The sequence below is a fragment of the Telmatherina bonti genome (genome assembly GCF_933228915.1).
Source record: "Telmatherina bonti genome assembly, chromosome: 1".
NCBI lineage: Eukaryota > Metazoa > Chordata > Actinopteri > Atheriniformes > Telmatherinidae > Telmatherina > Telmatherina bonti.
This window is the reverse complement of record NC_136619.1, coordinates 12,830,034-12,853,149: the sequence shown is the minus strand read 5'-3', so window position 1 is coordinate 12,853,149 and position 23,116 is coordinate 12,830,034. Positions and strand designations below refer to the sequence as shown.

Here is a 23,116-nt window from a genome sequence, read left to right as displayed (position 1 = left end):
TTTTTATATACAGGAATATCTGAGAAAATGAGAATATTCTCAAAAAGTTCAATATTTTTCAAAATGTTAAACCTAATATATTTTATAGATTCATTACACATAGAGTGAAACATTTCAGATATTCAATCCTTGAAATTTTGATAATAGGGGCTTATAGATAATGAAAACCCAAATTGCACTGTCTCAGAAAATTAGAATATTACATAAGATTAATGAAAAAAAGGATATTTTAAACAGAAATGTCAGGCTTCTGAAAAGTATGTTCATTTCCATGGACTCAATACTTGGTTAGGCCTCCTTTTGCATGAATTACTGCATCAGTGCGGCGTGGCAATTGAAGCGATCAGCGGGTTTCACATTTTGAAATGAGTGACGAAAAATATAGAAGTTTTTCTTAATATTTTAATTTTCTGAGATGTTCCTGTAGATAAACGTAGATAAAGACAAGCTGGTCATCCTTGACATTGTTATTGTTGTGGCTTTCTGGTTGCTTTTGCAAATCTCTAATGTTTATAAAAGTATTTGCCGGTGCTTGTTGTCGTTGTTTTGTTGCATTTTTCCTGTAAGGGCACACACTCCTTGTTATTTTTAAAATGATGGCAACCCAACCCAGATTTTTTGTAACCCGAACCCGTTACACAAATACTTTATAAGGTTGCTGTTGCTAAATTTGGCAGCAATCATTCTGCCTCTGGAAACTTCAGCCCTGCATATCAGATAAGTCACTGTTTTGATTTTCTAATGGGTACAAATGCCAGTTTACCAACATCATGTTACTGCTAAAAGTTAGCACAGCAGTCACTCACATGCAGCTGCTTCTCCACACAACAACTCAAAATAATCATTAAACAAGATAGTGGAACGTCCTGGGTCAGTACGAGGAGGTGTTGGGCAGGATGAAAACGTACTGTATTTTAATCTCCATGGTAACGAATGATGATTAGATAGAAACACTCACTGATCCTCTTACTTTTGGCAGCATCGGCAAGTATTTTCAATGCTAATATCTGTAATTAACATTTTGGGAACTTTTTGTAATAAACTTGTACAGAAATTGGTTTTGTGAAATTATTTATGCATGCCTATTTTATCTTTTTTTTTTTTTTTTTTTTTTTTTTTAAATTTATTTCACAATGAAAAAGTTTGCAGCATCTATGTGGGTGTTGTAACGGTGTTGTACTGGTCAGATGATACAAACCAACTTGGAAAAGTCCACTTTATTGCAGGGTTATAGAGGAATACTGTGGAGAAATGCCGAAGGACCTGGATATTTTCTTATACACTGTATAATATGCTGACCTTGATTTCACTGTGAAAAAAGAGGCAAGAAAGAAAGTTTCATTTCTCCTTAGGCAGGTCCCCTGTCACCTCCGCTTTTTTCTCCTCTAACCCTTTTTTGTTTTGCTTCCCCCCTTGTACCATCCTGTAGCTCACGACTGCTGTGAGGTGGTGTTGGTCACCTTGTGTTCTTTCACACGAAACATCTCTGACGCCTCAGAGGACCCGAACTCTCGTCCAGGTCGCGTGGCTCCGTTGGCGGAGCATCGATTCCGCTTTGTCCAGGATTTGGCTTTCGACATGGCCCAGTTCCTGGTGAGCATGATGAGGCCTCTCCACTTCACAGCCTCAACTCTCCTCCTCTGAAAGAAGTTGACCCATCTCTATCGTCACCTTCCACGCAGGTGAGCACAGTCGGGCGGGTTGACGGCCTCGACGGGGTGCTGCTGCTGGACAAGTGTCAGATACCCCTGCAAGAGTGCGAACGTCTGGATGAGAGCCTGGCGCTGGCTCTGCACCACATCACTTTACCTCCAGGATGGAGTTTACTGGGGAGCAAGCAGACCAACAGCACAGGTGAGACTGGAGGCTAGAGGTCTGTTATAAATAATGTCAGCCAGACTATGTCTCTGCAGAGCTGCAGAAACATAACAAGTTATAGCTGTTCAACACATTATCAGTGTTTATGTGTCTGGTGTGTCACATGCTGTGTTTTTCACATTGCTGGCTGTGTCCTCTACACTGTGTCCTGTAGCTCAGGAGGAAGAGCAGTTGTCCTTCAACTGGTAAGTTGGGGGATCGATTCCAGGCTTCCCCTGAAATGCCGAAGTGTCCTAGGGCAAGACACTGAACCCCAAACTGCCCCCCGATGTGCCTATCGGGGTATGAGTGTGTTGAGTGAGTGTGTGTGCGAATGGGTGAATGTGACAAGTAGTGTAAAGCGCTTTGAGTGGTCTGTATGACTAGAAAAGCGCTATAGAAGTACAAGTCCATTTACCATTTACCATCTTTGAAGCTCGGAAGATGCGTGACACATTTCACAAGTGTGTGCTAAAACTAAGCGCCTGATAGGAAGTCAAACAGCATGGAGATTACTTTTAGTTTGCAATAGCCTCTGATTGTACATCAGTACATTAAGTTATGCTGACATGAGGCCAGGGTTAGGGTTAACCCACCAATTTTCCACCAACGAAACTATATGTCACCACTGAACTTTTAAATAAAGCTTTAAAGAAAGCTAAATTGTGGGAATTGATTGCAGGGTAGAGTATGCACGACACAACAGGAAGATTGAAATGTGAGTTTGTCTAACTTAGTAAGGACTAAGACGTTGCAGAGTCGCACTCAATTTTTCAATTCAATTTGTTTTTATTTAAAAGGGACAATGCCATGTTGTCCCCAACAGATGTTCCCTAAAATTACAAAATAAAACATTGTAAAAGCATATTATTCAATTATTAAACAGTCATTATTATAAAAGTCATTACATTAGTTAATACACTCAACAGACGTGCCTGAGTCCAACCATAACAAAGTGCAGTCAATATAAATAACATTCAAAATAGCAGTGTTTCAGGGTGAAATACAAAATGCACGTATCCTGAGTTTCTGCCGGCAGAGAAAGCGTTCAGCTTATTATCTATTTCATACAAACGGGCTATAATAGTAATAATCGAAGTCTACAGGTGAATAAGTTCTAATAATTATCAGTGGATTCCCAGGGAGAGGCTGGGACATAGCTGACATGTTTCTCTTCAGAAATGTAACGCTGCACAGAGGTACTGCGCTACAAGATGAAGAGCGATAATGGCTGGAGAAGCCGAAAAATATCTTTTCCAGGCAGGACTGGACATTAGTCTCTGGTCATAGACAGTCAAGCGAGGTAGATTTAAGTTGCTGGAGTGGGGGAGTTCTAAAGTACCAGGACTTAGTCCATGTGTGGAAGGAGCGAGGGTGGCAAGTGCAGCCATTTCCTCTTTGAGCTGGTTGGTGCAAACTGCTTTGGTGGTGTCATGGAGAGGAAATAAAAACCCTGAGGGCAGGAAAGGATTTGGTCACCAGGCCAGAGGATGTGGGGTTTACTGGCTGAAACCCTCCATAAGAAGAGAAATCCAACGGATATAAGGTCAGCAACATCCTTGGATAAGAGCCATAATAAAACTTTTAGCCTTTTCAGTTAATCTCTTAGGCATCATTGTCTGTCATTCTGTTCACAAATATTTACCTTGTTTCCATAGTTGGTAACATCAGCATTAAAAACTTATTTAATTCTATTGGATCCCAAAATTAAAATGATGCGGAATTCAAGCAAATTCGTGAAAAAAATCCAGAGCAAGCACCTTGTAGGAAGTAATGTTTCCTTGTTTGTGTGTGTGTCAGCAGTATGCACAGATCCACAGTCGTTTTCAGCTTTTCTTCCACTTTTTCAGATACTTTTAGGTTAAATCTCATCCCAAAAGCAACACTTTTGACACACTTTGCTTTGTTTCACTTTAGCACCATAATTCCTTACACAGATCATGTCCGCATGTTGTCTCATGGTTTATTATTTTTTGCCTGCTGCTGCAAATTTTATCCAATGCTATGAAGTAAACTTTACTTTAACACAGTACCATCTGCATTGATGCTTCCACCATGCATTGATGCTTACATTTCACAAGAGTAATCTTTTTTTTCACACCCAGATGCTTTGCACAGTATTTGTAATTATTAAGAAATAATTAATTAGTTTATTTTTGAACAGAAACTCCTAAAAGACTCATGGGGCTTACACGGTTAAATATTATGTATGTTTAGTTAGTCATTTGACTCTGTTCTGCAGCTTCAGCAGGAATCAGTGCGGGTTGATAGAAATGGCTGCGTCAGTGTTAACAAAGACACATTTTTGTGAAATGAAAGTGGCAGTTTTCTCCAGCTGTTGACTAGGATGAATTCAATCAGTTAAAGGAAGCTAAATGAGCAGATATAGATGATAAACTCAGCAGAGTAATTGCTCACTGCGAAGCAGCATAAATAAGACTTGGGGGAGTAGTTAGCGCACTGCCTCCGCCTCTGGCTATTGCTGTGAAAATAGCTCATGTTTTAACTTGGATCCTCATATCACAGCAAACCAGAAGAAGCAGCAGAATTGTAGTTACAAGCGACGACTGAGAAGCGAGCTGACGAGGCGCAGGAAGTATGCAGCTGAGATTAAAGCCCACACACTCCTAAAACATGTTACATTCATTGTTAGTGTTGAGTCGAAAAGAAACTCATCAAGTCAAAGTTTTTAGTAATGGCCTCTCTCCTGATTAGATAAGATCCACTTGTTACTGTGAAAGGCTTTTTGAAGATGGACACACATGCATCACACACACACACACTCACAAGCTCCTTTGCGTTTAAATCAGTTGCCATGTTGATGTGGAAGGCGGCGTCCTGCTGTGGTGAGTGATGTGCGCTCTAATAGGCTGTGCTTCGCATTATGTCAGCGCTTCAATACAAGACGTTCGGCGGTGGTGAACTACGGGGAGCGAAGAGGAGCGTGACTCTGCTCTCCATTTATCAGATCTGTTGAATGATGGATAGCAGCAGACTGTAGGTGGAGGGGACGGTGGTTTATCTCAGTCATCCTTCACACTGTGGGCTCGCAGCAGTCAATGATCTCACCATAGCGAGCCATTTATTGCTGTCGGAGAAATTCTCCTCACCTGGAAGAAACGTGCACGTCATTAGAAGGTGTTAATATTTCCAAACTGGTCTGAACAGGAATAATCTGCAGTCAACCAGAAGATGTAAACCGACGCCCAGCCGAGCTTAGCAGGGGTGGTAAAATCAAATCGAAAAATTGAATATCAGGATTCTTTGGTTCACAATTTTAAAATCGATTTTTTTTTTTTTTTGTTTGTTAAAAAATATCTATCTTTTTTTTTTTTTTTTTTAAATAAATAAAATAATCCATTATAATTTTTGGTAATTTCTTAAAAATTATTTTTATTAATTTATTATTTTTATTTATTTATTTATTTTTATGTTATTTATTATTTATTATTATTATTGTTATTATTATTATTATTATCATTATCTTTATTATTATCTTTTTTTTATTTTTTTATTGAATTTCCCTTTGGGGATTAATAAAGTATTTTTTATTTTCATTCATTCATTTCATTCATTTTCTTTTTTTTTTATTGATCTTTTAACTTGCCTTCTTGGGTGTTATAGCAGCAGAATGATGCTCCGGCTACTGTGTTGTTTTTTACTCAGTGAAATCAAGAAAAATGAAGAGCAAAAAAGATTTTTGTACATTTATTTGATCTACAAAAATCAGCAATATTGAAGAATTCTTAGAATTGCAATTTAAATCGAATCGTCCCCCAAAAAAATGGGAATCGAATCAAATTGTGACAAAAGTATATCATCACAGCCCTAGAGCTTAGTGTGTAATTCTGTAGCTAAATGATGGAGTCAGAGTCAGGAAGTTTCTAATCTACTTTGGGTTGAATTTTTAAAGAACGTTGACAAATAGTTGGACTCTAACAGTTTGACTTTCACAGAGTCACTAAAACATTTCATGGCAAACAAAGCGAACCACCTGGTAACTTTCTGGGAGCTTTCATGAAGCAGTGGCGCTGCTTTGTGGACCCACGGTGAGTGTATCTGCTGTTGTGTGTGTCTCCGTGCCGCAGCACTTGGCAGAAACTGCACATTTATCCACACTGACTCTCACAACCGGAAAATGACATAGCTGGAAAAGCAGCCAGCTTTCAGAAACCACCAACAAACCCAGCGGTGGAGCATTTCCTGCTGCTGTTTGGCATCTCACATTCCAGCTCGACCAGCTAGATCATTGTATGACCAATTAGCTTTAGGTTGGCCCGAGGTAAACGGACCGAAACCACTCATCAGCAGTTATATCCGGCATTATCATTTTTGCTTAATGATTTAATGATTCTACTTATTTTAAAAAAAAAAAAAAAAAAAAAAAAAAAAAAAAGGGTTCTGTCCATTTCTTTCTATAAACTCCGTGGTTTTCAGCATATTTTTCTGAAGGACCCCTTCATGCAATGCCAACCCTGAACCAAAACCATGCTGGCATTTGTTCTTAGCTTGTTGAGGTAAATGATGCATTCTCAGTACTTTCTTTCTGTCTGATAAAAGCAAAGTTTAGGTAACTATCAACATTAAGCCTTACATTTCTTTTTTTTAAAATGTATTTAAATCCTCTTCACTGTGGCATTTCTGAGAATAGTTTCACAAATGAAATGGGGCAGGAAAAAAGTTAAGCGTCAGGTTAAACGTCAACGTTACCAGGATTCCACGAATCCTCATTGACCTCACTAAACCACACAGTACGTGGATGAAAATTGATTGGATGCTCAAGGTGTGTCCCACAAAGTAGCTTCTTCTTGTTTCTGACTGTGAATATATGACATTAAACATGGTCATTGATGTTGTTTACCCCATTTATTCACCTGGCTCTCAAAGGTTTATGTTTTCAGGCTCCAAACGGTAGATCCAAGTGAACCAAAGTTTCACACAGTTAAAAACTCAGGCTTCTCTGTGAACATGTCTGTCATTTCAACAACCACACCTGCCCTTAGTGGACCCTTTAGGGCAGTCAGGGACCCCAAGTCCAGAAACACTGTCCTGATCCAGTTTACATAAGACAAAGTTTAGTCTGCTCAGATAAGTTGCTAAAACAGGAAAAGAGAATTTTTTTTAATGAATAAGTATAAATCTGGAATGAAAGTAAATCCTTCCTCCCTTCATGCTTCTAAAAATAACCACAGAGCAGCTGGTTTGATTAGTCACATGACTCTGTGTTTATTTCACCGACACTCTTTTCCAAAACTCATCACATCCACATGGGCTTGAAATTTTTAGAAACGGTCTGTTCAGTGTTTTTACAGCATGCATACTGTTACTGCACTCCAGGACTTGGTTTTATAACGGCATCATCTTCACAAAGTTTTCAGAGAACAGTTTAAACGAGTTACATCGAGGTTTTCATGGCTCCTCCCAGTAATAACAGAGAGGTAAATTTCCATACATTCAACCTGAGCTGACTGAAAAAGCAGCTAGCAACCTCTGAGCCTGGCTTTAAGGCCAGAGGGAGCCAAACAAGCAACCTGTTGCTGTGGCAGAAAGATGGAGGTTTGTGTACGTGTGTGCGTGAGAGTGCATGCCCATGAATCTCGGTTATTGTCTTTGTGGATGCTTAAAGGAGAGAGTTCTAGTGTTTTATGGTGTTATTAGGACCTTGACTGATATAGTGAGCCAATAATGGACTAGATTAAAAATGGGAGTGTGTTGTGCTTCGTGTGTGTGTGTGTGTGTGTGTGTGTGTGTGTGTGTGTGTGTGTGTGTGTGTGTGTGTGTGTGTGTGTGTGTGTGTGTGTGTGTGTGTGTGTGTGTGTGTGTGTGTGTGTGTGTGGGGCACACCTCTGGTGAAATGAAATTGTTTGGTGTGATTTAGTTGCATCCAAACCGTTTTGCTTGCTTTGATTTTCTGGTTTTATCATCTCATATAAGGTACTGCTTCTAAGGCTGAAAGGAGGAATTTTATAAAACATCAGGTTAGTTTAAATGACGGAAATATCCAAAACTTTTTCCTTTTTTAAAAATTTTTCATTTCTTTTGCCAGCCAATGCATGTGTTTATCCATAGCGGGAGAAAAAAGCGGCTATTTATCAGTCTGTAAATATCCAAAGGTCTTCTGCTCTCTGGGTCAGCGTGGATCACTCACTGGTTTCAGCAGGTAGCGTGTGCTGTTGCCAAGGTGATGTTACGTTGGTTGATGTAACACGAATCAGTTGCATGGACTTCTGCATGCTTCTCTTTCTCACTCCTTGTTTTTTGCATCCATTCTGTCTCCTCCTCAGACCCGAGTCCGCAAGAGACTCTGCTGCATTTCTCGGCACGCCGCGGCCTCTCTCGGGTCACGCGATTCCTGCTGCGGCAAAGTGGAGCCAGAGAAGCCCTTCGATTGGCCAACAAAGAGGGCCACACTCCTTCGGCTATTGCAGCTTCACGGGGACTTGAAGGCCTCCACCAAATTCTCACAAGGTAGGAGTTGGTTTGTGTAGTTTTTTTTTTTTTTTCAATGAAGAATCATGCAAATGTTTCATATTTAAATCAATGTTAAAAAGCAGCAGATCTTCTTCAGGAAACTTGTGATACTGTAGAGGTTTGAGCCTCTTCTCATCTCTTTTATTTTGCTTCCAAGCCGCCATGTCATCATTTAAAGCGGTTTCGGACAACAATTCTTCAGACTTTCTGAAGGTCTTTCAAAGTTTTTTGGGCATTAGCTTCATTTTTACTCTTTTTTTTTTTTTTTCCTTTTCTTTTTTTGTTTACTCATTTAATGCAGAGTTATGAATCATTCAAGCTTCAAAAGGGCACCTAACTCAAGGGTGAACACATATCGTCTCTACGCATGGCAGACAACTTCGGAAAGAACCAATTCAAGCATTTTGTTGTAAAAAGACACAACTTGTTCCTATTTCTTCAGCTACAGTGATGAAAAATGTGAAAGGTAACACAACTTGACAGGCATAAAAGAATATTTTGCACCAACCAGGCGGGGAAACTGGACAAGTAGAGGACAAAAGAGGAAGTGGCAGGCCTAAAATATATATGTCCACAGCAGATGAAACAGGAAAAAATCCAGCAAACACCTGACACAAGAGCTGAGAGATGCCTCTGACTCTCAAGGTTTGTCCATCTATTATTCACTGAAACTTCATCAGTAATGGTCTCAGTGGAAGGGTGGCTGTCAAGAAGGCATTCCCTTAAGGAAAGTAAACGGCCGAAGTATCCCAAATGACTCAAGAACTGGAGGGAAAATCAGTAGCAACAGACCTGATGGAGTGATGGTTCCTCCCCTTAGCCCACAGACCTCAACATGACTGAAGCAGTGTGGGATCATCCTGTCAGAAAACAGACCAAACAGCTGCTAACATTCAAAGCAGAGCAGTGAAATAATCTGAAGAAATGTTCCAGGAGACTGAAGCTTGTTACATACTCCACGAGACGCAAGCACTGAGTTCTTGTTCTAGAGGCTGCAAGAACAAGAAAAAACGTCTTGTTCGTCAGGTCCATACATACTCCACGAGAAGCACGTCATCATCGGGGAGGGGTCACTGCGGGGGGCCGATGTCTGCTTTATGTGAGATGAACCCGGTTGTTACCTCCGCCGAGGAGGTAATGTTTTCCCCGGCGTCTTTTTGCTCAAGATAACTTAAAAGGTTACGGATGGATTTTTATAAATATTTCAAGAGTTGTTGCAAATGTAAAAATGAAGAACTGATTAAATTTTGGTGGTGATCAGGATCACCGTTTGGATCCAGGAATTTTTTAAAAGGGTTCTTTAACATTGTGCTTGGTGGAGGTTTCCGCTCTCTGCGTGCTTTCTAGTTTCATATTTAAACAGCAACTTCGTCCGCGGCAGGGCGGGTTGTGCACGCGGCTGGGTCCGAGTGTTTTAATGCTACATGTGAAAATGTTCGTACTTTCCTCGATCAGCTGTTTTATCAAAACAATCTGTTTTGCCCGCAACAGCAAACACACGGAAGCAGCAACTCCGCTTCATGCTTTCTCTGTGTTAACCACACCCACCTCAAATGTCCGACCAATCACACGATACTTCTCGCAGCCCCGCAAGAAAAAAGTTCTGCCAGCCCGATGTGTCAAGAACTGTCCTCAAACACGTCCGCGAGAACAAAATGACGTCATTTTCTTCTCGGAGCCTCGAGAACAAGAAAAAAGTTCTTGCTTCTCGTGGAGTATGTAACAGGCTTTACAGGAAAGCTCATTTAAGAGCTGTGCTGAATAAAAGTTCTCACACCAAATATTAACTTGTAAACTCCTTATAATTGTCTAAAATCTGCCTTGGCCTTTTAAGCTGCATTTCTATAAAAGCTTTTGCCCAGTTTAATAAGCATCTGTGTCAGACTGTCCTGTGATGGTTACACCAGTTCAGAGTTTTAGTGAACTTTGGCCTTTTCTTTGTACAAATATTTTCCTGCCAATATATCACTTTGTCCTCCCCACTTGACTGCGGTGTCGTTTGCTGCCTTCACAGAACTATAGATGTGTTCATAAACGTCACCACGAAGCCCCGCTGCAGCCGAGCTTAGCTCTTCCAGCTGCAGGCTGATAGTTGAGTGCAAATGGAAAAGTCGCGGGCTGAGGAATCCAGAGGGATGGGAAACTATTCTGCGACAGAAAAGCCTCAGAACTGTGTCCACTGACCTGTAGTAGCACCTTTCCAGCATCTCACTATGTGCAGCTTCACTTTAATCCAAACACGCTGCAGAGCTGTCTCTGTTAAGTGGGAAGGGAATGAACAAACGTTCTGTTTGAAGTTGTCAAGTATTATCCACAATAATGCGTTCTCGCTGAGAGACTAATGAGGTCAAATTCTCTCGTTCCTTTATACCCAAACATTAAACTGTGAGGGGGAAAAAAAAAAAAGCCCAACTCTTTAGTAAATGGACTGAGACACAGCTTAAAGTGGAAATGGACCTCTTTTATGTCTTTTAAGCACTCTATGTATTTGTTGCAGAATAATTTTCACTTAAGTGAAAATGAGGACGCCACGAGCTGAAAGACGACTACCACTTAGCGAGCTTCCCTGTTGCCAGGCGTCGCTTAACAACCTGCAGCTTTCTCTTTATGTGCTGGTAATTACATTTGGCTCATGAAAAGTGAAGTCACTCGCAGCCTTCTCGGTGACTTCAGCCACCAGGCCTTGTAGCAAAAGCAATCCACCCAGGATTACGCAAGCAGATGTGAGGTGGGAGGCGGCACTATCTCTACGAGGAGAAAACACTGAACATACTTTAAACTTTAATCCCTTAAAGCAAAGGAGGTGGAAGAGTTTTCCTTGGATGTTTATCAACTAGGAGTGGCTTTTTTAAGTATGATATCGCAGGATGTCTTTTACTGCATTTTTTTGTCAGACTGGCGGCAGGGTTCAGATAGTTTTCATCGTGTTTATTTCATGGCAGGGCTGAGACGGATGCAGAGACAGACAAGGGCGCTGAGACTGCCCAGCTGGCCTCTACGGATGCTTGGGTGTCTTGCCACTTCCCCACGCTGAACACACACACCCTGACGGTGAAAACCCACCCTGGCTGCGACGCTCCAAACCTTCAGCGAAGCGTGGAGCATCTGCTGCACCTAATATGCCATCTTCATGCCAAGGTGAGTCCCGTCCCTTCGCTGCTCTTCCAGTGAGCTAAACTCCTGCTCATGTTGGACTTTTGCTGCTCCTGGAAGTTGTGGGATTGTTTGTCTTTTCACCGTCCTCATTTTTTCTCTCTAAACTTCAGGCTTAGTTTGTTTAACCAGTGGAACACCTTATGCAATCACAGAGTTGGCTGTTGATAAGAAGGAGAGAGCAGCGCTGTTGGTTCTTCCAGAGGAAAGGGTAACATTTCTCCTCCTCTCTGTTTGCTTTCTGCAGGGAGTTTCTGTGCTGGAGCTGAAGTTGGACTCTCTTCACACTGCTGCTGAATGTTGTGACGGCGTGGAAACAGACTTAACCTGTCAGGGGCAACTCCAGCGGGCCGCTTTGGCGTCAGAGCGCCTGAATCCGACAGCTGACGGGAGCGGGGGAGAAAACTGTACGACAGAAAGTGGCGACGCTGTTGACTGTGGGCACGGGGAGATCGGGAATGTTGATGAAGACTTGAGTTCACTTTCGAGTACGCCATCCTCAGAAATACGCCCCCAGGAGCATGGCCTCGGCCCCCCAGAGGACAGGGTGTGTCTCGGTTCAAACTCTGAGGGACAGCTCTGCCAGACGGAGCAACAGGAGGAGGAGGAGGGGAGGGAGCGGTGTGTTGTTTCCAGTCAGAGTTTGAGTTTGTGTGACGGGAGCGAAGGAGCACGGGGTGAGGCTGAAAGGGAAAGTGCCACTGTGGGAACCCTACCAGCCGCACGCTGTGGTAAACAGGCAGAGGAAGCTGATACGGGAAAGGCTGCGATCCGGGAAGAACTGGGAGAGGAAGAGTCTGAGCAGGAAGAGGAGGACAGCACGGCCAGGAAGAGGGAGGAGGAGGAGATCAGCTCAAAGTCAACAGATCTAATAGCCGGCAGTGGAGACGGGAACGCTTCAGCCATGGGTCAGTCTCCGTCCTCCGAGTGCTCCGACGGTTCGGACATCTCTGATTCTGAAACGCAGGAGAGCTGTCAGCAGGACCAGACTGTCCAGGAAGAAGTAAGAAAACTCGTCCAGGAGCTCTGCGACAGACTCGTTCTGGAAGAGGAGGTGGAGAGGGAAGGGTTAACAGACCCCGTATCAACCCCAAGAGACCTCCCCAACCCATCTCCGACAGACTGCGCTGACGTAACCAAGGAGCCTCAATCCGCCGTTCCACGCGTCTTGATAGAAGGCCTCCATGAGGGGGAACCTCCGCCAGACATAAACAGCAAGGAACAAAACCAGGAAACAGCTGGTGGGGATTATACAGCCCAACAGCAGCAGGGCTTGGCTCCAGAAACCAGTTGTCATTCTGGGAATTGTTCTGGAGCAGCGAGCAGTGAAGAGTCAGACGGTGAAAACAAACCTGAACACTCTGGTTTTCAAAGCACAGTTTTTCCTGCAGATGAGCCTGAAAACGGAGCTTTTCAGACTGCTGGCAACTCCGCGCAGGAAGCGAGGAGCGATCCGTTAAACTCCGAGCTGTCGTCTGGAAACATGCCGACAAAGAGACCGGCCCGCGACCACGATTCAGGCGCCGTTCATGGCCTCTCCAGCGACGACGAAGACAGTTTCCGATCGTTTGGAGGCTCTTCTACCGAACTGTTCCATCCCACTCAGGACTGTGGCCTAATGGAGGTACAAGAGTTGCTTCAAACCAAGGTTGGAGACGTTTCTTTAGCAGGAAGCAAGACCAAGGACCCAAATGATGTGGAATTGAAAGAAAGCAATGAACACTCCTTAACTGTCGATGCGGGGCTCGCTACTATCGGGAGCCTGGATTGCAGACCAGACAGCAACCAAGCAGAGGAGACTTCTAATCCAGAGAACAAGCGGGAACTTACCCAAGAGCTTTCTCAGGAGGATTCATCAGTGAGAAAAGACTCTGAAGTCCATGAAGGTGAAAATAAAGAACCCAACAGCTCAGAGTTAAATGTAGGCATGGGGCATTGTTCATCAGCGCCGTCTCCTGTGGTCCAGTCTGAACCAGATCAGCCTGTCAGTAATGAAAGCAAAGCCGTTCTTCCAGTTGAAGGAGATGATCCCCAGACCGGTGAGACATCTGTGGAAGTGGGAGCAGACGAGTGTGGAAATGTGTCTGAGCAGCCCAAACAACATGACTCAGATGAGAAAACAGCTGAGAAACACCTCTGTGTCGGCTCATCAGAGGCTGCAGATGTAGGTTTTTCTGAAGTAGATGGACCTCCTTCCAACAGTGAAGCATCCACAGAGCCTCGCGGTGAAGATCAGGCGGCTGAAACCCCAAACACTCATGACTCAGTGGATGGAGCCTCAGAGAGCTGCAGCGCAACCCGAGGTGGGTAAACACTGATTTATTTCCTTCCCTCCATCAGCTTTATTTCAGGTCCACACACACTCATGCATCACAGGGAGATATGTTTGTCAAAGTCTCATTCCTGAGCAAATAAGCTAAATCGAATTCATTCCTCTTCTGGTGATTAATAGCAAAAGCTGCACAGAGTTAAATGCCATGTAGCTCACTATAATTGCGCTCAGAGAGGTTTTTAGCTTTTGTCTGACATCCTGTTGTGATATATAGCTACTACAAAAACATGTTTTGCTCGCTCGTCATGCTTTTTAGGGCTAGTTGTCCTTCTAATTAGGATTTAGCATCTCGCCATCATTGTTAAAAATGATTTATTTTTTCAAAAGAGTCTATTTGCTGAATAGTTTCAGCTAAGTTTGGCATCAGCACAGTAACTTTTGACTCATTATTCAGTGCTGAAAACATGCGAGAGATGGTGACTTATCATGTGCCAGTATCTCAAATATCTAAAATTATGATCAGTCAGATAGTTTCCTTTTGTATTCATAAGTTCTGTGCACATCTCCTACATATAAACATGTAGTTACAGAATGTCACACATGTCAGCAGACACAGTCACATTACCAGTGCATGTGACCAGGTCTCAGATCCACAGCTAGAAGGCTGGGTTCTGGAAAACAAACACACAAGCCAGTCCGTGTCGAGCGTGGAACAGGAAGTGAGACTTGCAGAGTCTCTTATCTCGAAGCGAACTTGCAGCAGTCCTCAGTCTGCAATTTTTATTAGGCTGAAATAACTGTACAGGACCCAAGTTAAATACAGAGAGGTCGAGGGCAAGGTTAGCGCCGTGCGTCACTCAGAGAGCGGCATGTCACTGTGAATCAGAGAATATATTTACGGCACGACAGCCACCTTGTACCTTCTAATATCGTGGGCAATCACTGGATTGGCTTTCCCCCTTTTTTAATTTTTCCCCTGAGGCTTCATGTAAAAAATGCAAATTTCTTATCTCAGTCAGGTCTGTTTACATGGAGCCTTTCCCACTTTCTCCAATATTCATCAAAACCAGTTGGCTTATGTAATCACGCCGAACCAGTAAGCTCTTGATCCATAATAATAAATGAAACAGAAAATATTATTATTATTGTATTAGTGTTTATTATAACAGAACAACTTGTTTTCTTACATCTAAGCAGCAGCTCTCCTTGTGGGAAATGCTACTTTTCTACAAAATTTAAATAGTAAATAAATAGGCTGAGGAAGCTACTTTGCACCAGCTATAACTCACCAGTATAAGTGTAGTGAGGACACACCAGTCTCGTTTATTCATGCTAAACATTTATTCCTGCATTTTGAAGAGTTACTGTTGAACTGATTTTATTGTGTTGTGTGTATTTCTCCAGAGGTGCATGTCAACAAGTCTGAAGACACTGCTAGCGATGCAGCAGAGGAAGAAAGCATCCCGGCAGAGGAAACAGGCTCAACGGTACGATGCAAGCCTCTACTGTACTCATCAGGCTCTGCTTTGCTGTCGATGTGGCTTTGATAATAACGCTTCTTAGATAGTCTTTGTTTGTCGAAGCCGTGAAACACGCTAAGTAACTTTTGGGGGAAAAAAAGGGTTTTCCAAAGCAATGCTATGCAAGCTATGGTGGTATTTGATGTTTGAGACACTCTTTAAAAAAAAAAAGTTGTCTTTTGCAAATGGTCAGAATAGTTTGGGCATAAAAGGAAAAGTAGATTGAAAATAAGAAAGCAAAAGGAAAGGCCAGTTTGAAACACCAGCTGGAGATTTGCAGAAAGTTTGTCAGGAATGCTGCCTGGAACTTTCTTCCCTTGAGGAGTAATTCACTTTTTTTGTTAATGCAGCAATTCAACAAGTAAAATATCATCTATTGAGGTGAGAGGACGTCTGCAGACTGTAAGATCTGATAACATGTGCCCGGCTCATCCTGTGAAGTTGCTTTTCTCCGTCGGCTCAGCCACACAGCACATGGATGCGATCTGTAGTCGACGAGGCTTTTCTCAGAAATGTTGCTGACTGTCGGATTCCTCTGCAGCCAGAGACTGGAGTGGCTCTGCTTATTCCTGGGTTGTGGTCTGGGTCAGCGGCTTGTTCTGAATGCCAGATGTTTGACTACAGGAGGATAAACAAGGAGCATGCAGGGCAGTGGGGGTGCCAGCAGGGGGAGCTGCAGCCTCGGTGGCATCACTGGAGCGTTTCCTTACCATGAGTTAATGGCCACTCATGTGATCCTGGCAAAAGCAGCAAATCTAAAGTGCGTTGAACAACAGATGTAAAGAATGACCTGCCTCTGCACATAAATAAGCTTCTCTACAGCAGTTTTAGGCAACATGATCTGACTGGAGGCATTATTTAGATGCAGGGTGTGTAAACCTTCTAATACAGTCGTGATTTAAAGACGCATTGTAATGAATGTTATTATTTAAATTATTATGTTGAAGGATATAAAAAAATTACATTAAGGAAGTTTGAATGAAAAATGTACGTAGAGTGTGGGTGAAATGGGCAACAAAACTTCACACAACATCCAGAGCTGATAAGGTGAGAGAATCTAGATGAAAACTGCAGCAACAGCTAGCTGCATGAAGGGAGATGGGAGGTTAATGAAGTAATTAATAATCACAGAGAGCGAGTCTGGGTTGCGGCTTGATGTAAGCTGTTTTGACAGGAGATGATTTAGCCCTGCTTAAATCAGCATGTGTAATATATGTTTGCATGTCATACTTCAGACTTTGGGTGCGTGTGTTTAGCCATTCTGCACGGCAACACTTTGACCCATTGCACTGGTGACGCTGCTCAAATGACTTGTTAAAGTTGCACACATAGTTTACACTAACAGCCGAGAGGCCTACTGAGCAGCTTTTAATACCAGAGCAACTTAGATCACACAGATTTTCTTTTTTCTTCTCTTTGTTTTCAACCAAATGGGATTCAGATGAACTCCAGTGGGTTGTGAGTCTGGAGACCCTGTCTGTGAGGTCCTTAACACACACCTCTGGAACAGTTTTCCTCATATTCCAGGAAAGGCTGAGTGGCATTTTCACAGCTTTCATAGTGGACCCAGCATGCAGGAGCTGGGATCTGATGGTGTCTGCTGTGCCAGCTAGGGGTGCTGATGGACACCAGTGATGAGGGAAGCCAACAAGCTGAAAACGAAGACTTTGTGGACTTAGATGTCCCTGGTTCTAAATGCCCTCCTTCTGGGAGCCTGTGACTTGGTGATCCCAGTGTCACCTGTTGCAGCCATTGTTGTAGAAGCTAAACCTTGAGCTTGATAAGATATTGGCGAGGCCGTGGAGAAGGACCTTCAGTTGAAGAGCTGGAAAACCATTCAAGAGCTTGGAAGGAAAAACAGGGTCTGTCCCTGGTAGTTCTTGGCCTCTGTGAAAAAGGGACATCTTCCAGCCATTCTGTCCTCCACTAAAGAGGCTGAGTTTAAATATTTGGTGGAAGACATGCCCCTCATCTTAGCAGGGGTAGTTAAAAAGCTCTCTGGAGCCAGGGCTTCAAGGATGGACGAGATTTGCTGAAAGCTTTGGATATTGTGGGGCTGTCTTCTATGACATGCTGCTAGAATGTCGCATGGAGGTCCAGGGTGGGTCTCTAAGGATTCTGTAAGGGTGCCATGAGAGAATAGGTTGCAGACTGATAGGGGTCTTTGCAAGTCCAAAACAAGAGCCACAGTTGGTCTGCATTCACAAAACGTAACGTTTTCACAGTTCGTGTTTGACTCCATCAAGGCTGGCCGCCATGCCTGTTTGTGGTGGTCATGGACAGGATCTCTTGCAGGAGGATATCTGGTTGAGCTGGTTGGTTCGGGAGCCTCAGGTTTGCGTCTATCCCTTTTTGGAGGTAATGTGGTTCTGTTTGGTTCTCCAGGCCAAGAAGCCACCGGAGAGGGTGTAAAGTTGGGAAGAAAGTCAGCTGCTTTTCGTTTGTTGATGATGTGATGTTTCTCAGCTGAAAAGGGGGTGCGAGCTTTTTCTGGGTTGTGAATGAGTCGTTGCCTCCAGCAGAGGAGTGGATGCAGAGATCTTCACAGGTGATGAAGAGATGGAACAAGAGATAGACAGACAGGCGGGAGCTTTAACTGTAATAAAGGAATAAAATGATGATGGAAAAGATTTAGATACAGAAATAAATTAAAAAGATTAAATATTTTCACAATTTATTTTCATATAAATTACCTTTTTTTTGTATTTTCTGTATTTTTGTGTTTATTTTTTTATCTCTTTAACTTGTTTATTTACTTTTCTATTATTTCCCTTCTTCTTTCCTCTTGTTCTTTGCTTTTCCTCCAACAGTCTGAGCTGATAAAATTTAGGCACAAGTTTGCTTCTATGAGCTACGCTAGTTGTGGAAACACTTATTTAGCCATAACTGAGCATTAAATCTGTTTATTTGAAGAATGAAACAAACTCCTTACATGCAGATTTCTCAATCATATCACATCTACAAGACTAAAGGGGACTTGGCACATTTTTAATTACGGTACCTTAATATTAGCTTTGCAGCTATCATCATTTCTAAAGTTTTGTGATTATTTTCTCCTCCTGAGAATGAAAGGATGTGGAGAATACAACCTTTAACTATATTATTTCCCTAAAGCTTAGTGAGAGGTGGGAAAATGGTTGGCGATTTGTGGTGATCAGCACTACTTCAACTATTATATAAGGGACAACCATGACTTCACCGCATGTCCAGCTGTTCATGTTGGAGCCAAAGTTAGATCCAGAATATGAAGGAGAGCATCAAATGCAGGACGTCTGTTTGCTAAATTAGCCGGTTACCTGCAGTTGTGTAAGATTACAGATTGTTATTCAGTAATACATATTATATAGATTTTTCTCTTTGCTCTGGTTTTAATAGGTGCAGATGTTGGAAGTGTAGCTGAAGCAAAAGAGCCAGAATGATAATGATGCTTACATCCTGTTGCTACTTCAGCCTGTTGCTATTTGCTTTTCTTTGTACATAATATACTGCAACTACAGCTGAAACTACTTCTGTCTGAGTTAGATCATTTGGGTTTGTGTTTAGTAAACATTTGTCTAACAAGTTTAGTAAACAAATCCAAACATTTTTGCAGCTGCGTTGTTGATCAAGAACAACAAACAATATCCATTGATCTCAGATAGAAAAAAACACATCATGGATTGTTATGGCTCAGTAATGTGAGTAATAAGTACAATAATCATCTCATTATAACAACAATAATGATATCATTAATAGTAGATTTAACAAATAGTGATAATATCATTAACAATGGTACAAGACTATGAAAATAATAAGAATAATAAGAATAAAACAGATAAATGTCTGTATATAAAAGCATAAATTTTAAAATATAGGAAGAGCATCTATGACTGATGTCAGAGTGAGTATGTAGCACAGAGGTGTCCAGAATTGACCCTTAAGGGCCACCGTCCTGCAGGTTTTCAGAGTGTTCCAGTTGCAACACACCTGATACCAAAAAAATGGATGCAACAGCCTATAAACATCGACACAGTGACTCATTGGAACCAGGTGTGTTAGAGCATAAACACATGGAAAACCTGCAGCATTGTAGCGCTTCAGTAGCAGAGCTGGACACCCATAAGCAGCATGTGTTACTTTTCCCATCACATATCATCATCATCCCACTGCCTGAAGAATATGACAGTACAAGTAATTTGGGAACCATGACACAATAGTGAGTAGATGGATAAAAAACAGTCTGACGATGAAGCATTTAAGGCAACTGGATAAAATAAGTTCCTTCTGGCTGGACATTGTAAACATACATATTTGAGTTTAATAATGACACATTGTAGAAATGTCAGAAAACATACAAAAGCATAACGAGGCTGTTTTAAATCAGAGGTTTATCCCAAATGTAGAGGGTTAAAAAAGACCTTTTTCATATCAATCCTGTGACTCTTCAGGTCAGAGGAAACAAAATCAGAGTCCTCTCTGAGGCTTCTGCTTATTAGCCATGGAGTAGGCTGCTTGGATAGATGCAATAACGCCTCCTGTTTAAAAATGGCTGACTGTTCTCCAGTTACAGTGGCTACATGAAATCTTGATCCCCCTCCTCCCCCCTCCCTCCAGACTCAGTGTTTGATTTGTCCCTTTTAGGCTACTATAGTGACACAGTGGTGCCACATGGCAGAGGGGTGAGACCTGTAGTATTTGGATTCAAACAGTGTTTGCTTTAATCAAAACAGCAGACATTGGATAAGAGCAGCCCACCGCCATCGTGATACTTTGCTGGAGCCTGACTTAAAGTGGTCCCTGTAGCAAGTATTGATCCATCCACGGGTCCATCCATTTTCTCTGTTATGAGCCATTATAATTTCATCTGCCCATAAAATCTCTCAAAAATAAGCCTTCAGCTGTTTTTGTCCATCTGTTTTAATGTTTCTCATAATCTCTTTATTCATTATTTTTCGGCTACTTTACAATTTTGGACTTCTTAGTGTCAGTAGATCCCTTTTCTTGGTTGCTTGTAGCAACCAAGCGACTTGACTGTCGGCCACACCCTTCCTAAATACATAGATACGTGTTTATAAATGGTGAGGGCTTAGAAAACCTGCTTAGAAGTAATAATAAGGTGGAAATAAGCAACATGCATGATAATTGTCCTTGCAGTTTATTGGACAGTTGGTTTTTAACCCACTCAGGGGACTATTTAAGCTGTAAACTGTGAAACATTTGGTTCTTTGTGAACTCCAGAGTTTGTTTGTGGCTTCTCATCTTTGTGCTGTTTGCTAACTAGCACTGGGGTCATGAGGTTAGAGCTGGGTTTTCATGTCAGAAACATCATCCTGGCCGTGCAGAGAGGAGCTAAATATCTTTTAGAAGATGCTCAGTCTCGGCATTGTAGTGCTTTAAAGAACAAATTTTCTCTTGTATTTGTAATTGGAACCATTTTTTGTGCTTATTGGACAAACTGTGGCTTATGTAATTCCTCTGCCAAAGTGAAGCAAATCCAGTTTGTGGTTATTTTTGAGCAGATCAATGCCGCAGTGCTTTGTGTTTAGTAGACTGCTTTGCCTCAGGGACCCAAACTTCTTAGGAAAAAGATTGCATTTGAACTAGGAGTCAAAAGATACATTTTATACACACTCATCAGCCAGAACATTATGACAACTGACAAGAAAAGTGAGCAGCACCAACCACCCATCACGCTGTAGCAGCAGGGCGGTTTTCTGTTGGGGAAAACCTGCATGCTGACGTTTACATGGAGGCTGCTCTGCTGATTAGTCCCACCTCCCCCCATAGCAGGAGCCTCCACCAGGAGGTCAACGAAAAAAACCAAAGAAAAAAACATGTAAAGGTTCAAAAAGCAGAAGAAAGAGTGGTGTGTTCACCAATCTTCATGTTCCCCTAAAACCAGTCTGATAGCATCTGTAGAAGGCAACCCCACAGAACAAAGACTTCCAGATGTTCCTTCTCCACGTCCTAACTTGTCTGTTGACGACATGAGGACGACATTATCAATATAAGACCGGTGGTCATATTTGCTTTGGCTGATCATCTATTTATCTTGTATTTTTCAACCATGTTATCCAAAGAAGACATGAAATATATAATAATACACATGTACCGCGTTGTGTCCCGCGCTTGCTTCCCACTGCAGCAGCGGAGCTTGTGTCCTGTTTGCACATTCACATTATGCCACCTGAGTAAAACAAGTTAGGGGACTGACCTGTGGCCATTTTTTATTTTACATGTATGAGCACATGCCCGGAAACTTGGAACTATGCAGCATATTAAAGTGATATTTTTAAATGCATGTGCATCAAAACGCAGTAGGATTGTGTTAGTTGATAGCTTGTTGGGACTTTGTAATTGCACGAGGAAGCAGTTAAAACAGTCCATTGAGTCAGATTAAGTGGAGTAAAAATGCCCTGTTGTCTGTTGGAGAGTAACAAAACAGTACTTACTGACTGGTTCACAGGATGAGAGAGACTCGCTGAAAGAGAGAGAGAGAGAGAGAGGGCGTGAAGGCACGAGTCAGGCTAGTGAAGTTGAGATGACAGAGGACAAGAAGACTGAGAAGGAAGGGAGGGAAGAAAAGAAGGAGGGAGGGAGTAGCGGACTGCCTCTCTGGCCAGATGTGAAGCTTAGCAGACCGCCTCAGCTCTCCTGAACTGTGCTTCAACAGTGGATTCTTTTTATGTTGTGTTCAGTAAATCTGCCCTGGATATTTATTAGAAGATGTACGAACGACACAAGCGGAGGTACAGTTTCTGTGCCAAAGGAGAGAGGGCCGTAGACGTGGTTTTGATTAAGGTAGGCAACTTATCCGCACGTTCAAGCAAAGTTGTTTGGTATGACGATACGCCCAGTGCCGCCGTAATAACAGTCATTTGACTGGAGGCTTTGAAAACTTTGGTCCTAAAGTGCTACAGACAGATAATAAATAACGGCAAAAGCAACAAAAGGAAGGTTAGAAGAATGAAAAGCAGGAGTTAGTTCATTAAAGTAAACCATAAAAAGGAGGTCAGAGAGAATTAATAACATAATTGCCTGAACTTAAAACTGTTCGGTGGAGTTCTGTGGTCGAGCATCTTAAGTTTCCTGAGCTGGGCTCACATCACAGGCCTGATCACACTTATTCAGTAAAGCTCTTCAAAAACTGCTTTTTGTAAAAGGACATGTTATCATAGGAATCAGAAATGATGTTGGCACGCTTTGGAAAAACCCAAAGTTTTCTAGCAGAGTTGTTTGTACGGCTTTCGCTGTGCTGCACCCTGGAGGATGATTGCACGCTTGTTGATAGTGGCCCTCCAGACTCTAGAGTGCTGATTATTTTGGGGTGGAGTGTGGTGTCTGGATGTACACTGCTGCATGGCGTTGCTCTATGTGACACAATGACAGATGCCTGCTCTCAATCGATCTCTGTGGAGCAACTGTGTGTAAAAGTTAATAAGGCTCAAACGGTCTTTTCAGGGGTGTGTGTTGAGCATAGCGGGTGCTTGTCTAACAAACTACACAACTAAAGCAGAATATAAACATCTGAAAAAGTCTTGTCATAGTGAATTTTCTCCTCCGTGGACCTAGAGTAATGATTTAGCATAAAAGCTATTTATTCAAAGTGAGAGCAGGTTGGACTCTTTCTGAATGGGATCTATGTAACACCCCAAAGTGGTTCTATTTAGAGCTCTAATGTCCTTTTCCCTTCTCGACGTATAAAACTTTTTATAACATTTTCCCACTGTGGAGTTTTCCCCTGGCTGCCGTGCAGCTCATATTCCCATCCACTGTTGATTAAAACCTTAAAAAAGCTGTTCTATTAATCACCATAAATTCCTGTTTAGTGAAGTTAGTGAACCTGCTCCAAGACAGACGTGCA

The 23,116-nt window shown here is 42.3% G+C and overlaps 1 protein-coding gene across 4 annotated transcripts in view; it reads left to right on the top strand.

The window, feature by feature from the left end:
• The window catches only part of akap13 (A-kinase anchoring protein 13), a 119,459-nt gene that overhangs the window by 30,942 nt on the left and 65,401 nt on the right, over window positions 1–23,116 (top strand). For all 4 annotated transcript variants that reach the window (XM_079240865.1, XM_079240864.1, XM_079240863.1 and 1 more), the window contains exons 4-9: window positions 1,430–1,593; window positions 1,683–1,854; window positions 8,142–8,325; window positions 11,271–11,466; window positions 11,729–13,784; window positions 15,158–15,240. In XM_079240865.1, the coding sequence (XP_079096991.1) occupies window positions 1,430–1,593; window positions 1,683–1,854; window positions 8,142–8,325; window positions 11,271–11,466; window positions 11,729–13,784; window positions 15,158–15,240 (2,855 nt within the window). The remainder of the gene's footprint in view (window positions 1–1,429; window positions 1,594–1,682; window positions 1,855–8,141; window positions 8,326–11,270; window positions 11,467–11,728; window positions 13,785–15,157; window positions 15,241–23,116) is intronic.